Source organism: Barbatula barbatula (genome assembly GCF_947034865.1).
Source record: "Barbatula barbatula genome assembly, chromosome: 18".
Taxonomy (NCBI): Eukaryota; Metazoa; Chordata; class Actinopteri; order Cypriniformes; family Nemacheilidae; genus Barbatula; species Barbatula barbatula.
In genome coordinates, this window is record NC_136781.1 from 5,262,010 (window position 1) to 5,274,517 (window position 12,508).

At 37.6% G+C, this 12,508-nt stretch overlaps 1 protein-coding gene across 2 annotated transcripts in view; it reads left to right on the forward strand.

Annotated features, from left to right (window-relative positions):
* Positions 1 to 970: 970 nt before the first annotated feature.
* Positions 971 to 12,508, forward strand: part of ldb2a (LIM domain binding 2a) — a 48,585-nt gene continuing 37,047 nt past the window's right edge. For both annotated transcript variants that reach the window (XM_079480021.1, XM_079480022.1), the window contains exon 1: positions 971 to 1,210. In XM_079480021.1, the coding sequence (XP_079336147.1) occupies positions 1,079 to 1,210 (132 nt within the window). In that variant the 5' untranslated portion in view covers positions 971 to 1,078. The remainder of the gene's footprint in view (positions 1,211 to 12,508) is intronic.

The following is a 12,508-nucleotide window of genomic DNA, read 5'->3' on the forward strand; positions in this document are numbered from 1 at the left end:
TTTATAAATAATCTTCATTGATGTATTGGCCAAGATAAAACTATTTGAAAATCTGCAATCTGAGGGTGCACAAAAATCCAAATATTGAGAAAATGGCCTTTAAAGTTGTCCATTGGAGGCGCTGTAGGAGTTGATGCAATGCAGTTGTACAGATGTACAGAAATATGTCGCCCTTGGGTGACGTGGTTTGATTTTCTTTCTTTTACGTGCCCTTTACTTTATTTGCCCTTTTGAAAAACTGTGTGACACTAAGGCATTCGATTATTTAACCTTGCACTGTATGTAGTGATATAGAGGCGACTGTTTTAGGTAGGTATATTTTGGGAAGTTATCGACAATTTAAAGAATTGCTATAGAATACTTCTACTGTTATTACCCAAGTTAACCTCATAATGCACTGGGTAAGTTGTGGGAGTTCGCTATCTAATAGTCTATTACATCTACTTTTTCATCAGTTTAAATTACGGATAATACTAAAAATGAAAACAATTAATGAAAACAATTAAGAAAAGAAATTCAACACAGCTGTATCCTATAAAACACATGTTAACCTGCCCAACCTTGACACTTATTTGAAAATGGTTGTCCAAACCACTGCTGAAATGTTAACTAATTGTTGGATGATACAGAAAGTAATGTATATTTTTACATTAACTGTGATAACCCATAATGTTGTTGTAAAAGTGTTCTAATCAGACCTTCATTATACAGTTACTTACTGTAAATGAATATTTACAATATTACTTCGTACTTGAAAGTGTAACTCTAACGCAAGAACACCTGGCAACTGTAACCACAAAAGATGTTACCAAAAACAAACATTTACACAAGGGCCGGTTGCTTTGTGGGATGGCAAGACTTGTCTGGCTCACCCTCAACAATGTTCCAGTGCAGCCTGCGGCTATCCAATGAGAGGCCAGCCCTCCTCCTCTTCCACCTCCTCCTCCGCGCGCTCTCATCTCCGCGCTCCAGAGCACAGCCACTGACTGCTGCTGTCTCGCGGCTTTTGGAGATCTTGCACGCGCGCTGTATGGATGCTGAAGCTTTGGCGCTGCTGTGAAAGCGACACGGAACCGACATGTCCAACCCTCCTCACGACCCGTTCTACTCGTCCCCGTTCGGACCCTTCTACCGGAGACATTCGCCGTACATGGTGCAACCCGAGTACAGAATCTATGAGATGAACAAGAGACTCCAGTCCCGGACAGAGGTGAGTTTGGGCATCGCTCCACTCATGACAGCTGTAGTTTGGGAAAGTTACGCCGGCCTGCTCGTTGAGAAAACGCTTCTTATTTCGCACACTTTCTCTCAGAACCGAAGAGTACAAGTGATAAAACTGTGTTTTAGCTTTATAACTGTGGGTTTGTGCACGCAAGTTGCAGGATGCACAAGTGTAACGTCGAGTGCAAATGTCATTGCTTCTCTATTGCTTCGGTAACCACTCGGGATTTCCCTCAGAAATTCTCCGCGCTTACATACAGTACGTATGTGAGAGAAATGAACGTTTTAATCGACATGGTCGGCACATGATGTAGGGACCAGAAGCCTCCACTTTCATCACTCGTTAAAATACACGTGGAGCTAAAGTTAATGAACAGCGCACGAGCGCAAACTAATGACGTTAGTTTCGTTTTAGTCAAACGACGACTTAACGATGTTAAAAATGACGTTATTTATAATAATAACGACTAAACAGTCATCACTGTTGCATAAAAAGAAATGTGTAGCTAAATGTATGAATTATTTCTGCTTTTGATCCCATACACTTTACTGAAAAGTGACGTCAACGCAATATAGGTAATGATGTACAAACATAATGTATAGATGTAATTTGTCCTTTTGTACATTTTTCTTTTCTTTCTCTCTTAAGGAAACATTTTAATCCCTGTGACCGCTGGCAAACCCCTTGACAGTTCTTTAAAATACAGTAAAACGTAAATAATATCCATAAATATTTGTGCTGTGATACAGGGAAGTGTCTATTATGTTGATATCAGTGTGAAAAGTCATGTTTTCTTGGAAGATATGTGCCGGTTTCAGTACGTGTCTGCCGGCACAAATTCCCCTAGGATCTGCACCCACAACCTCTGCCTCCTCAGACTGTGTTCAATGTATTCCAGCCACCTGTCACAGAACAAGGCAATTATTTGTCACTATCATGATCGTCCGTGCAGATTTGTGCTTTAATAGAGAGAAAAACTTAAAATGTTGCTTCACCAGGAAGCCTTGAATTTAAAACAGCATTAAATAAGCCAGCGTGGCTGTCACAGTGGACACACGTATTCCACTGCTCATGTGTTTGATGTCTCATGCTTTTGTAACTTTAAGGTTTGAGCTGTATTGCAGAGATGCATTGGCACAACATCCTGAATAATGCATGAGCAGTGGCCTGAGCCCTGAAGTCTTCCAGTCTGAAACGGCACTCACCAAACAGCCTATAATAAACACATGTGCCAATATATCATCTTAATCTTCTCAACCTCACTTTGTCGTGGCGGCGCATTTGCTAAGATTAAATCTGTGCATGTGTGATAGATCTCTATAAGAGATTTCATTGTGGTGATAACAATGAGTTTAGTTGACAAATATGATGCTCTGTTGTCGCTTGTGGAAATAGCTGTTGCAGTCGATGCAGTTCTTAAGGTAAAAAAGATTTGGAAGGAGCAGGCAGACTGATGAAGAGAGATAAGTAAAAATCAAGAAATTGATAAAAAAATAAATTTTAAAGCTATAGTATGAGTGTATATTTGGGTAGGAGAGGGGATAGGGGAGGGAATTCTTCCTCTTCTGTTTGGAAAAGAGCTTTTTTGAAATATGATGATTTTTAAGGAGTATACTAATAAATGAGACATTGATTGAGTGGTTCTCTCACAAGTCATCCAGGTGACATTGAACTTGAATTGATAATTCATCAAAGCCACGGATAGCAATGTAATATATGTATTCTTTATGTATTCTTATACATTTATATATTTAAATATTCTATAATTACATAATACATACATAATATATGCGAAAACAGATCAATAATTAATATTTATAATTAATGTCTAAAGATATCTTTACATTTCAGCATATTCAATCTCTCTATATTGATAATTTCAAAATTATTTTAATTTTTTCTGAATTTACTATTAGGTATGTGTTGAGGAAACATGTAATTCTGTAACACATTTTCTGCAAATTTTTAAAATAAAATATGATTGTTATTTTTATTTGCTGTTGGATGACTTTGTCACTCCTGAGGTTTACTTTTGTTGAAGATCAACAGACACTAGACTGGAATGACCACAACACATCTAGAAATGCAGATCAAATGACAATCTTGTATGGGGCTGACTCTCGATAAAGACTTCTTGCAAAGCCAAATCTTTAGCAAAATCCCGAACTGTCCGTTTCTAGAAATAACATACCTTTTCTCTCGTCCACATGTAAATAAAAACAGAATGAATTCTTATCATATATGAAAGTGGCGCTAACCCTGTTCCCAAACTGGTCAGTTCACACAGTACAGAATATTGCAAAGCCTTCCACAATTGTGGTGTTCTGGAAGAAGTTGTAAGAAACATGTTCTGACTTTTGTACTTGTTGTTTAAGGCTAAAACCCATGTCATACCCACAAAGTTTATTACCTCCAATGGAGAGAATGAGTTTCTCTGAGTCATCGGCTCAGAATTGTAATTTTTTTGGGTGTTGGGGGGTGGCGGACTGTGACTAACAAACATCTTTGCTTTCCACAACCCTTCACAGCTTTTGTAAATGGTGTGATAAATCTTGTATCCTTCTTGTAAATTGCAGCACATATGCAGCAGGTCTCACCGTATAAACGTAATAACAGGACTTTGTTGCTAATATCTTTGCAAACAGTCGGTGAAATGTTTATTAGGCGAGCGTGGTGATGTGCAATTGAAGCCGCCGGTAATTTAGCACAGATTTTACAAGGGAGAGTTTCCCTCACAGCCATCCATCATGTAGACACGCAGACTTTCTTAGTTTAAAGGCTCCAGGCGAGCAGCGAAACAACAGGGGGAGCGCGGCGCAAAAGTAGCCACTGTCAAGCAGAGGTGTTTAATAACTGCTTGGCTCTATATTTCTGTATTAGTCATTTAATGACTGTCCACAAAGGCTAACAAATCGATGTATTAACGCTACAAAAAGAAGGAAAATGCTCCGTGCGCAACACATGACTAGGGGGAAAGTTGTATTGGACAAAAGCAGGAAGGAGCTCAGGAAAGCTACACAAGAGACTTTAAGAGTCCAGACTCTTGACTCAAGAGTTCTCAGTAGAGAAGCTGGTGATTGATATATTTTATTGTTTCGAGGCTAACACTGTTCTGCCCATTTGCTGGCATTAAATGAACTTCAGAAGTGCGGTTTAAAAAAGCACTAAATAGTTGTAGTTTCGAGCCTGTACGATAAATAGACTGAAATGAGGTGAATTGTATCATTGTTAATGCCGGCTTGCAGCTCATCTAACAGGTAAACATTTCAATGTGATATTTGTTTTAAGTTTACCTCCCTAGAAATTTGCAAACTCACTTCGCAAGAACAGAGTTTGTGTTAATAGCACATACCGATTTGCCTATGGATATCCCCACATTCACATGCAAAACTGACAGTTTGTCTTGTTACATAACTACTGTGTTTTTTATAGGAAAGCCTGTACTTCTGGAATCCATAAACAGTTTGCACATGTAAGCAATAACATTAAATACACGTCTAGTTTTGTACGCTTGTGAATTTGGCCTTGAGGCATCTGCGCTATACGAACAGGTCTGGCTATCTAAAATGTTTGCTGTTTTTCTTAAGACGTTTGCCGGATAACCTGCTGCTTAAGCATATGCTAATAAGCAAGCCTGTTAACATTCAGAGGAGGAGTCTTGTCGACCTCAGCTGGTGTAAGCTCATTAGCATAGCGCTTGTTAATATTCAGAGGCTTAGAGAAAGTGAGAAAACGAAAGAGATGAAGTAGAAGAGGTCACTGGGTAGGGAACGAGTGAAAGCTTTGCTCTATTAATCTATATAATGGTTTTGGAATAGGATGCGTTTATGCAAAGGAGAAGTGCAGGTTCACGACGACGCTTCGTCTGATCTAAAAGGCGATCGATAATGCATTTCACTGAGGAGCAACTCGCTCTCAAAGTCTTTGAGGTAAACCAATCACTGTTTGAATCAGCTCATCCACTGTCCCATCAGAGCTTAAAGCGGCACCAAATGGCAAATCAGTCCAACCATGTCCATCATCATTTATATTACATGATGGTTAATTGATTTTGTAAACAGATAGACTGATAGACAATGGATTGTGTTTTTAAGAGCATGTGGTAAGTCTTTTTTTAAATTGACATGCACAAATTTGACAAGCTTTGTTAAGCATTCAGCTTTGTAGGGCTTTTGTATTACTATACCAGTAAAGGCACAGAGGTGACGATTCCTGGTAAGATTTATATATATACATATTGTTTGTATATCTGTAACAAAGATCCATAAAAGGGAAGGAAGGAGGCGGGAACCGGCGAACATTTGACAAACTTTAATAAAATAAAACAAACAATAACACGGAAGTAATGGACCGGTAGCCACCTCACCGTCGACTGCCGGCCCCAAGAACATAAACACAAACTTAACATATGTCCGGGCCCGGTCATCTCTCGTCATACACTCCTGTCGCTCCTCTCTTATCCTCTCTCTGTTATCACTCACGTGATTGTGTAATACTTGTTTTGTGTGCTTATTATTGTTCCACACGAAGGAAAATACAAACACAGATAATATCCCTCAATTATTTATTCTAGAGTCCAGACGTCATTGAGAATAAATGGAAACTTATGCTAGTCTTCCGCCGATATTTCTCCTGAGAAGAAGAGTTTCAGAGATCTCATGTTATGAGCTCAGTTTGCTATGTCTCCTATCAAAAAACCTTGACTTTCCTTCTTCTGCAGAACACAAAATAAAATATTTTAAAGAATGTTGATAACCGAACAGCAGCAGTACCCATTCATTTCTATTATATTGGCAAAAAATCAAAGGATACTGCGGTTCTTTGGTTACCAACATTTTTCAAAATATATTTTGTGTTCTGCAGAAGAAAGTCATAAAGACAAATAGAAAACATTTTAGATTTTCTATTTTTATTTTCCCTAAGAGAAAGATTTAAATGTTTTTCGAAGTCTTCTAATTTCCACTGTCTGTTAGATGTAAATAATTCACCACTTTCGTATCAGTTGGCTACATTTATGCAAAAACAGGTTATGAGGACCAGTGTGATTGTGGAATATTGAAAACAAAACAGAAGTAAAAAAAATTATATTCTGGAACAATAAGGTGGCGTTCAAACTGGCAGGATACTAGGACAATAGTCCCACCTTTTTCCTGCGGCTTTCCCAAAGTTCCTTCCAGGCTACAGTGTTGCGCTGATAACAGATAAAGAGGGATCGCCCATTTTGACCACCTTCCTGTTTTCAGCCAGTTTCTACGCAAATCATATTTTGATTCCTTTTGTCCAGTCGTGACTCGTGAGTGATGATGTTTTTAAAAAGCTTTGAATTTCATTGTGGTATTGTTTGAAATGCTGGACATTTATGAGTGGAAATCGATCTGTGTTCCGCTGTCAGAAAGAACTACATGTGTGAATATTTGAGTTTCTCATCATATCTTTGTTTAGATTCAGCTAGTCTGCTGAAGATGAGGCCATGAAACACATAAACGCTGCATTGTTCTAAGAAATAGCAAAAAGACACATGACACAATGGGCCTCATTCATTAAACATTCGTAAATATGCGAGTAATTCCGAATCATTTGTGTGTAAAACCGACCTTCCCGAAAATGTTCCTCCAGATTCACAAATACTTCGTAAACGTCAGATTTTGATAGTAAAATGTGTGTATGTTAATGAATTCCAATCATTCACAATTAGCATGATCCCCGCCTTTAAATTACAGCTACGCATATTACGTATCCAGGATTTCTAGGATTCTCTGGTTTGGCTACATTATATTGCATAAATGCATACTAGTAGGCAATATGCTTAACAGTAAATTAAGCAATTAAACTTTGTCAACCAAAGCGTTTTAGCCAGCTAAAATAATAATGCCTGGTGGTCTTCTGAAAACGACCAGCTGGGGTGCCGGGGAAACGCTTAGGAGCCACTGCGCGTTTTTCAGAAGATGCGTTGGTTGCTGTGATTTAGAATATCCGCAACAGTTAGCTTACTTGTTAGTAGTATCTTATTTTGAAAATACCTTAATATTAACTTCTCCATTGCTGTGTACGATGGTTGGTCAATGATGTGATTGTCCCGCCTCTTCTTCACTGTGATTGGAGGGATGTGTAAAAAAGGACGAGCTCTGCGCTTTACCCAAAGTTAAAAAGTAAAAAAATGATAAAAGACAGAGCAAAAGAACTTGTGAAATATCATTATGATACAAGGTGCATCAAAATGCAGTGTCATCAGTTTTTCTAAAAGAATACAGAACATTACATGCGGTTTTAAGCACTATTTACACCTGGTATGGAGCAGGTGTACATTTCTTTCTTACCAACTAATATTTCGAAAATACAAACATTTCATGAATCCGAAAATGTATGTTATAATGATTTTTTGAACGATTTACACAAAAAGGTGTTCTGCTTGTGTTTCATGAATTAGACGCAAAGTGTGTGTTATGTTTGTGTATAGTGTGCAATATCGGCTCAGTTCGAAGAAAGTTTTGAGGCCCAGGACTAAAATAATTTTTACACAATTGTTGTCTTGGCACTTTGTGAGACTTTATGAAGGCTGTTATTTCACTTTCCTGTTCCGTATTGCATTTGCAGGATTCAGATTATGTACACTTACAACAGACTCAAATCTTTTCAACACTTCTTCAACATACCTTAAAAGAACAGCAGAACAAGGGTGACAGCAGCCATCCAAATATACTAATAGACCTGGAAAACATTTCTTACTGTTATTATATTACTGTTTACTAAAAGAAGGCATTATGATTTGAAGCACGAATTGTTTACGTGTTTACTGTAATTTCTACCACAGTTTTGGGTTGTTTACGTCTTTAGCATTCCCTAAGATCTGTCTGCTGCTGTCACAGATACGTAGGTGGAAGAAGTTCACCAGCAGCTGTACAAACCCTGCGCGTGTGATTGCCCACACAGAGCTGCGCTCAGTTCATCAAAGACCTTGTGTACATTTCATGACTCCTGAAAGGTGAGTCTAAATGGAGTCTGCCTAGCGGAGGACTTTTTAAATGTCACTTCACAGATGTGGATATATAAAGACAATTTACAGCAGTTCCCGTGTTGAGTGAATTATTAGGTTGCCTTCTGCTTAGTTCAGTTTAAAGAGGTTTTGAATGGGTTGGATTTTTTTATGTTGAGATACATAACTGTCATCTAGATGCAGGATTTCGCAGGGACGTGGCAACCCGGGTGAAGAAAGTGCACTAAAAAACACAAACATTTATTTAAAGTGCTCTATTGTCATAATTGTTCCTAAATTACGAACAAATTGTCTATTACTCTTTAATAAAAACTTTTTTAGTCTATTTTTAGTGTATGAAGTACAAACTTAATGTGTGAAAATAGAGAATTTTAAGCACACTTACACTAAGTGTAAATAAATAGTGTATTTTTGTGCACTATTGTATTTCAGACTTGGTATGGAGTCTTTTTAAAAATCAAGTAACGACTACACACAGTTGGCATTAGTATATCGATTAAGTATTGTAAAGAAAAATATTGCAATACTCATATTACATAAATCACGTCCCCAGTTAACACCAATAGTATTAACACACTGGTTCAACAAAACCCATTTATTAATAAGTTTATGTGTGTTTGTGTCTGTGTTCTAAGAAAACTGGCCCCATTGTTATTTACCAAAGATACATGACGTTGTTGTCTCGCTAAGCTCCCGGATCTACCATAAATCCGGGCTGCTTGGCCCCCGCGGAGTGCTGACTGGGTCGAGAGCCACCATTGGCACCTTGATGAATCCCTTTAGACGTTCCAATCAATACGGCTTTATCTTCAGGCAACCCGTGCAGACGCCTGTGTTAGTTCACCTGAGCTCCTGAAGGAGCGATCTGCGTGCCATACATCAAAGCTCACTATCAGCTATAGCGCACCAGACAGCTACAATCAGCACTGAAGGCAGGAACCTCTCATTTTCCATGTCAGCTACAGATTAGTGATCTATAGTCGACTCTCTCTCCCGGCTGCGGTGTTATGTGTCATCTTTATCAAACATGATCTGTGTCTGTGAAATGTAGCAGCTTTTGTTTATTCCATCTGTCTGTCAAGAGCAAAAACATTGGACAGGGATGTACATATAGTGTATATATATCACTATAAATGCAGATAGCATTGATATGAATGACTGTTGAGATTGTGTTTAACTGGAAAAAGTGACAGTCATATTCAGTATTGTCCAGTCTCGGCTCATCACACGCCTGCACGCGAGTTTACAGAGAAAGCAAAGACTGCTGAGGCATTAAATAGGGTTAATTAGTGTAAATGGCCGATCAGATTTCCTATCGATTGTGACCGTGTAGATTGGCTTCTAGATAAAATAAATCCTTTAACTTCTTGGCCCTCTGCAAATACTGATAATGGTGTTAGCGGTCATTAATGTTCTGTCTTAATTAACTTATCAAAGTTATTAAAACAATGGCAGTGTAATGTAATTAAGCTACACACTAACTCGATATTTTGTCTGTGTTATCTTAACCTCTATTCTTGATCTCTACATTTCAGAGCACTTTAAAGAGGCCGATGTCAAGTGATTTAAAAAAGCATCTCTTTTGATTTTGGTTTACAAGATAATCTTTATTATTTTTGTCTAAAAAGGGAGGTATTTATTATGAGGAATTGTACAAACAAAGAGCAGTCTATTGGCATAATAATATTTATTATTAGTATTTATTTTATTTATTAATATTTATTTATGCCAGAGAAATTTCTTTTTGCATCTTTTTATTTATGTACTAGATCATTTATATTTTCATAATATACTGTATATATTCTTTATTAATTTATTTTCATTTAATCTATTTATGTATTTATTTACAGATTAACAGTATATGGGTAGTTGACAAATGTGTACATGTGTCCTATGGTGTGATGTAGCAAAAATGTTGAAAACAAACTGTTAATAATATATTATTTTATATTATTAATATTTATAATATAAAAAATAACAAGAGAGATTGATCTTCATTGTTAGTTTTTGGTTCTACGTTTTTTCTGTCACACCATAGGACACATTTACATTTTATTTGGCACTACCCATACAGTACATTAACTTTTTTGACTATTTATGACAAGAAGCACGCCTTTCTCTATCTCTCAATGAAACAGCACCTGACACAAAATGTGAAAAAGTTGTGGTCAGTTCATTTGGTATAGCTTAAGGCGAAGAATAAGCCACCCATCCGTCACCACAAGATTAGCCTTCAACGGACCGTCAAGTGATGGCAGATGTTTTCTAAGAACTGAATTGCTTACATCATTTTTAAAGTTCTATTTAAACTGCGTTCCGTTTCAGTTCCTGAATCTGACAATATTCCATATCTCAGTAGGCATAGAGAGCATTCGCATTGTGTTAAAGGAAATGTGTGAAGATACAGTACATCTTAATGTCAAGAATGCCAACCATGGTTGTCAGATAAGTCACTATATGAATAGTGCATTAAACAAACCTATCCTCAACTCTAGGTCTCGATCTGAACTGCACAGTCTGGGCATCATGACCTAACCGGAGGTCAAAGGCCAATAGTACTGAGAGTCAGAAGTGACTGTATAGATGGATCCCCCGCTGACTATTGACCCATCAGATGTGTTGGGGTGGAGTAGATCAATGAAGACTCAAAGAGAGCAGTCTACACCTGCTGATACAAACACTGTTTGATAAGCTCAGTGCAAGAGTTCCCATCAATGGAGCTGCAAAGAGATATTGAACAGTAAGGTAAATCAGAAAGCGGTGGGGTTTCAATCACTACGACATTGATGCTGAACACTGTGGTGTAATATGGCAATTGTCTAGCTCAAAAGGGAGATGATACTGACCCAATGAGAAACGTCTGTTTCTAGATTCTAGAACCATTCAATGGAGAAAGAGAGAGAAGACAGAGGGAGGTTGATTTTAAGACTATGCTTTGTCAATCGAGGATAGTCCAAGATGGAGAAAAGTAAAAAATGGTGTAAACAAAATGAAGCAGGATTATCTGACGAATTAAATTGAGTGGCACAGCAGGATATATGAACACACATTAGATACAATATTAGCGTGAACCTGTCATAGATGCAAAAGTCCAAGATGATGTTTACCACGTACCCAAATAGATGCCTGTTCACATTATTGTATTTCATCCAAAGGCCAGTTGAAGTAAGGTTTTGTACGATTAAAAATTAAAGAAAAGGCTAAAAATCAGAAACCTGTATGATTATTAGAAAAAGCAATACTGCAACCCAACTCCACCCATGAACCTAATACGGTTGTACAGATCTATACAAATTAGCCACCTTGTATAATATTTACCAATTCCTGTGAGATGTGTGTGCGTGTGACATTTTACAAAGTTTTACTGTAAATAGCTCATAATTTGACCTAATAGCATTTTTCATTGTGTTTTTTATTTAATGAAGTGCTTGGTTTAGACATTTCTGTGAGGGCTTGGTTTAGGTCAAGGCAACAGAAAATATCATTAGTCTGATCTAAAATCAATGAAAGTACATGAAATTAAATCACTAATATAGTGAAAAATGTTTTTTTTATTGTCGTGTTTGATAGTCAGTTGCTAATAACCAGCTGTGTTGGACAGTTGCAGTCTTCCGCTTTACTGAATTGAAAAATGTTCACTGTTGTCAAAACTGATCATTCACATCCATTAACTAAGACGGCAGATTGTAATAAAGCACTGACTCGCTCCCAAAACACAAAACAGACTACACTGATTCTTCCACGCTAGAAAACAGCACTTCTAGAATATGGGATGCGGGACTAAAGGTCTCCTGGGTCAGCCTCTATGGAACGTGATGCTGGCTGAAGTCGACAGCCCTAATTGTAAACATCTGAGAGGGCTTGTGATCTGTCACTGGGCACCATCGGCTAGATGGCAATGTTGGTCTAAACGACGTCTGTTAGAATCAGAGCCCTGTCAATCACAGGACGCGGATCAGTATAATTTTTTTCATATGGTGACGATGTTCACATATGTACCGATGACGTCTAATGGAGTGAGCTTAATTTAATTCAAGTGAATTTACGACTAGATTTGGAATCTCTATATACCCCTACTGTACATTTATTTAAGAAATGTTTATGTAGACTGTGACTTGGTGCTTTGCATTTACATGAGGTCATGTAATTTAAACTGAATCTGCAAAATTGTTGAATATGAAAGAATTGTTGAATATTCAACATCAGTTGAAATACAGATTCATGCAAAGCTGATGCTCTTATGGTCTGAAAGAGTTTGTAATTGGCAAACTGACATGTACACAGAGTTACAT